Below are 5397 nucleotides of genomic sequence, written 5' to 3'. Positions count from 1 at the left end.
TGCTCCTCAAAAAAAAACCACGCTGTGACAGTCCAGGTACTTACCAAAAAATGTGATGGCTCAAAGGTGTATAAAAAAAAGAACTATTGTCTATGGTGCGAGAAGCCATTCTCAAAAATTGCAAGGCACGTGGAGGCCATCCACCACGATGAGCCTGAGGCAGCCCGGGCACTGAGCTACCCAAAGTGTTCAAGGGAAAGGCGGCTACAGCTTAACCTGATTCGCAACCGGGGGAACTTTGCCCATAATGCCGGGGTTCTACGTGAGGGCTGCGGTGTCCTACTTCCATGCAAGCAGCCTGGTGAAGCTGTGGCTCCCCAAGACTTCATGCATTGTGCATATTGCCAGGGCCTTTTCTCAAGGCAACACCTTTGGCGTCATGTGAAAAGGTGCCCGCTGAAAAAAGGTCCTGCCAACACCAAACCAGGCAGGACCAGAGTGCAATCCCTCTGTGCTTACGCCACTCCCGTTCCACCGGGTGTTGGGAAGGGCCTCTGGAAGGTGCTGTGTGATATGATTCACGATGATGTGGTACAGGTAATAAAGGGTGACCCTTGCATCATGCAGTTTGGTCTCCACCTCTTTAACCGGCATGGTTCGGATGTCAGTAAGCATGATTATATACGGCAGAAGCTCAGAGAGGTGGGGCGACTGTTACTGCATGCCAGGATGGTTAGTCCTCTGAGGAGCATGGCAGAGTTCATCTGCCCTGCAAACTTCCTGCAGGTCATAACTGCCGTAAGGAGCCTGGCCGGCTATGCTGAATTGACGAATACCTATAAGGTTCCCTCACTGGCCCTGAAAGTGGGCCATAGCCTCCAAAAAATATCTACCATGGTTGAGTGCCAGGCACTTATGGAGGGCCATGCCCCGACCGTGGAGAGCGCACGGAGCTTCCAAAAACTATACAAGGCAAGGTGGAGCGAGATGATCTCGGCTGCTGCCCTCAAAACCCTAGAGGAGCAAAAATGGAACACCCCCCCCCTTCTACCTTTCACTGATGATGTAAAACAGTTGCACCTTTATCTCACTGACAGACAGCGGGAATACCTAGAGGATTTGTCCACTCACCCGACCACAAAGAAGTGGTTGCTGCTGGCCAAGGTAACCCTCACACAACTAATCCTATTCAACCGACGTAGGGAAGGTGAGGTCTCAAAGATGAAGCTTTGCTCTTTTGCATCTCGGCACACAGCTGATTTACAGGGTGATGTGGCGCTGGCCCTGTCAGAGCCAGAAAAGAGGCTATGTCAGCACTTCACACGCATTGAGATTCCTGGTAAGAGAGGCAGGAAAGTCCCTGTCCTCCTGTCCCCTTGCATGCAGAGGGCATTGGAGCACCTCACAGAGAAAAGGGTAGAGTGTGGTGTCAGTCCTGACAATGTATATATGTTTGCAAGACCCTCCGCCTTGTCACACCTCAGAGGATCCGACTGCATTCGACTCTATGCACGGGCATGTGGAGCCAAGCATCCAGAAGCTCTCTCCTCTACCAGGCTTCGGAAACATGTGGCCACCCTTTCGAGGGTGCTGAACATGAGTGACACGGAGATGGATCAGCTGGCCGATTTCCTAGGGCACGATATCCGGGTGCACCGCCAGTACTACCGCCTCCCTGAAGGTACCCTGCAATTGGCAAAAATTAGCAAACTCTTTGTGGCACTCCAGCAAGGTCGATTGGCTGACTTTAAGGGACAAAGCCTGGAAGAAATCTCCATTGATCCCAATGGTAAGTAGCATGGTCCCTCACCCGACTGGTTGTTCCATGGGCTGACAGTCTAAGGGGGAAACTGTGACCGGGGATCTCTGTTTATCTTTGTATTTCCAGAACCAATCCCGCTAGCCAGTGATGAGTCTGATGATGAGCCAGAGGTGGAAGCTGGAGCAGTGCATGTGGAGGAGGGAGATGCCAGTGCACTGAAAGTGATGGAGAGGCATGCACCCATGGCTACTAAAGGTGTGTGTCCATCAAATTCATTGGGTGGCTTGGGCTGGCGGTGAGTTTTTGGTTGACTGATCTCTTCCCTGTCTTGCATAGGTGATTGCATGGGCTCTAAAAAGAAACCGTGGAGCAGAAAAGAAGTAGCAGCAGTTGAGAGACACCTGATGAGATTCATCCTCTCCTGCAAGGTCCCCGGCAAAAAGGATTGTAACGCCTGCCTCGGCGCTGAGGAGCAGGCTCTGAAGGCTAGGAACTGGCTGTCAGTCAAGTACTACATAAAAAACCGAATAACTGCTATCAAGCGACAGTGTACAGCCTGAATAAAATTTATGTTGGTCCAACCAAGGCGTCTTTTTTATTTACTGTGGTGAAACCATTTAGTGGTCATAGCAAAGGGTGTACCCACATGGTTAGGAATACCTGAGTAGGTCCCAGTGAGGCATAGGGAGTACCCACATGGTTAGGAAAAACTGACTAGGTCCCGGTGAGGTATAATGGTGTCCGGTTTCTGTCACCAAGCTATACGGCACATGCGCGCCGGGTGATATGATATAGATACCCACCAGCAGGCACGGTTTGCTGATCAAGCTGTTTGGGCAATGGGAAGCAGGCGTCCCCATGATGGACAAACCAGTCATGGGTCCTGAAAAGGTCACAAAAACAAGTATGCATGTGTGTGTGTGTGTGTGTGTGTGTGTGTGTGTGTGTGTGTAGTGAGATCTATTAATTTGTTTGTGTGTGGTAAGATCTATTAATGCGTGTGTGTGTGTGTGTGGTAAGATCTATTAATGTGTGTGTGTGTGTGTGGTAAGATCTATTAATGTGTGTGTGTGTGTGTGTGTAGTAAGATCTATTAATGTGTGTGTGTGTGTGTGTGTGTAGTAAGATCTATTAATGTGAATGTGTGTGTGGAGGGGATCTATTCATGTGAATGTGTGTGTGGAGGGGATCTATTCATGTGAATGTGTGTGTGGAGGGGATCTATTAATGTGAATGTGTGTGTAGTGAGATCTATTAATGTGAATGTGTGTGTGGAGGGGATCTATTAATGTGAATATGTGTGTGGAGGGGATCTATTAATGTGAATGTGTGTGTGGTGGGGATCTAGTAATGTGAATGTGTGTGTGGATGGGATCAATTAATGTGAATGTGTGTGTGGAGGGGATCTATTCATGTGAATGTGTGTGTGGAGGGGATCTATTCATGTGAATGTGTGTGTGGAGGGGATCTATTAATGTGAATGTGTGTGTAGTGAGATCTATTAATGTGAATGTGTGTGTGGAGGGGATCTATTAATGTGAATATGTGTGTGTAGTGAGATCTATTAATGTGAATGTGTGTGTAGAGGGGATCTATTAATGTGAATGTGTGTGTGGATGGGATCAATTAATGTGAATGTGTGTGTGGAGGGGATCTATTAATGTGAATGTGTGTGTGTAGTAAGATATATTAATGTGAATGTGTGTGTGGAGGGGATCTATTAATGTGAATGTGTGTGTGGAGGGGATCTATTAATGTGAATGTGTGTGTGTACTGTGTAGTAAGATCTATTAATGTGAATGTGTGTGTGGAGGGGATCTATTAATGTGAATGTGTGTGTTTAGTAAGATCTATTAATGTGAATGTGTGTGTGGAGGGGATCTATTAATGTGAATGTGTGTGTGTAGTGAGATCTATTAATGTGAATGTGTGTGTGGAGGGGATCTATTAATGTGAATGTGTGTGTGGAGTGAGATCTATTAATGTGAATGTGTGTGTGGAGGGGATCTATTAATGTGAATGTGTGTGTGGAGGGGATCTATTAATGTGAATGTGTGTGTGGAGGGGATCTATTAATGTGAATGTGTGTGGACGGGATCTATTAATGTGAATGTGTGTGTGTAGTAAGATCTATTAATGTGAATGTGTGTGTGGAGGGGATCTATTAATGTGAATGTGTGTGTGTGTAGTGAGATCTATGCATGTGAATGTGTCTGTGGAGTGAGATCTATTAATGTGAATGTGTGTGTGTAGTGAGATCTATTCATGTGAATGTGTGTGTGTAGTGAGATCTAGTAATGTGAATGTGTGTGTGGAGGGGATCTATTAATGTGAATGTGTGTGCAGGGGATCTATTAATGTGAATGTGTGTGTGGAGGGGATCTATTAATGTGAATGTGTGTGTGGAGGGGATCTATTCATGTGAATGTGTGTGTGTAGTGAGATCTAGTAATGTGAATGTGTGTGTGGAGGGGATCTATTAATGTGAATGTGTGTGTGGAGGGGATTTATTAAGGTGAGTGTGACAGGGGAGAATGAGTATTAATGTGAATGTGGCATGGTAGAGATATTAATGTCAGTGGGGGAGATATGGTGTCAGCTTATAGGAATATATATACACCCCTAGGTAGAGCTAGACACACCCTTTGGGCAGAGCAGACCACGACCCCACAACGGTGCGCGGCCCATTCTACAGCCCTCTGAAAGTGTTTTTCAAAAGTAGGTGAGTATGCATTACCCATTCAGTTGGGTCTGTTTATCAATTGATAAATGCCCCTAACATTCCTATTTGTTCCAATAGGCAGCTGTCCAGACAAAGCCTAATTCTAACTGTGCTGTTCTGTCGTGTCAGTGTTACTGGGGCAACAAACAAAGGGAAAATGAGGGAGTTATTACAGCGAGGGCTACAGTCAGAAAGAGGGGTTGTCTGCATTTAAGAGGGATACCATAGGAGAAGGTGTCACAAAGAAAGTTGTCACAGAGAGATCTGCCACAGAAACAGAGGCGTCACTAGGGCTGGTGTCACCCGGTGCTATAACTCATGGTGACACCCCCCCTCCAAAAAAAAAAAATTGATATGCAGCTCCACGAACTCTCCCCAAATACCAGTCCAGCAATCACACTTACACAATGCCCCCAATAGTGGTGCCCCGTAGATTGCAGTGACCGCCAGATAATACAGAGAGCGTCGTAGTAACCGCCAGATAATGTAAAGAGTCACAGTGAATGCCAGATAATGCAGAGACCATCATTGACCCACATATAACACATAATATGAATACACCCCTTATACACACAGAAACACAATAATTATACCCACGCACATACATTAATCACCATCCCCAGCATAGACAGTATTACCTCCCCAAGTTAAAAACAAAGACACCCTCCCCCATTGAATAAGTATATCATCCCCCTAGGTCTGATGGGCAATGTCGCTGACGAAACGTGGGAGCAACCCTCGTCAGTGACATAGCGGGTACACACTGGCCGATATGCCCGATATGTACATATCTTCTAGTGTGTACCTGGCATTAGGTTTAGGGAGGGGAGGTTAGGTTTAGGCACCAGGGGGGAGGGTTAGGCACTAGGTGGGGAGGGATAGGGTTATGCACTAGAGGTGAAAGGGTTAGGCACTAGACGAGAGGGTTAGGGTTAGGCACTAGGGGAGAGGATTAGGGATAGGCACTAGAGGA

General features: G+C 46.7%; 1 protein-coding gene across 1 annotated transcript in view; it reads left to right on the top strand.

Annotated features, from left to right (window-relative positions):
- LOC148506308 (uncharacterized) overlaps nucleotides 1–4525 on the top strand; it is a 5192-nt gene extending 667 nt beyond the window's left edge. Inside the window, exons 1-4 of the mRNA XM_088447012.1 lie at nucleotides 1–1729; nucleotides 1829–1957; nucleotides 2039–2149; nucleotides 4503–4525. The exon at nucleotides 1–1729 is cut by the window's left edge and continues 667 nt beyond it. Coding sequence (XP_088303138.1) covers nucleotides 1–1729; nucleotides 1829–1957; nucleotides 2039–2149; nucleotides 4503–4525 — 1992 coding nt within the window. The remainder of the gene's footprint in view (nucleotides 1730–1828; nucleotides 1958–2038; nucleotides 2150–4502) is intronic.
- The last annotated feature ends 872 nt before the right edge of the window (nucleotides 4526–5397 follow it).

Source organism: Taudactylus pleione, unplaced genomic scaffold (assembly GCF_031769625.1).
Source record: "Taudactylus pleione unplaced genomic scaffold, aTauple2 ptg000408l, whole genome shotgun sequence".
Classification (NCBI taxonomy): Eukaryota; Metazoa; Chordata; class Amphibia; order Anura; family Myobatrachidae; genus Taudactylus; species Taudactylus pleione.
Note: the sequence above shows the minus strand (reverse complement) of the source record. Positions and strands in the feature narration are given on the sequence as shown.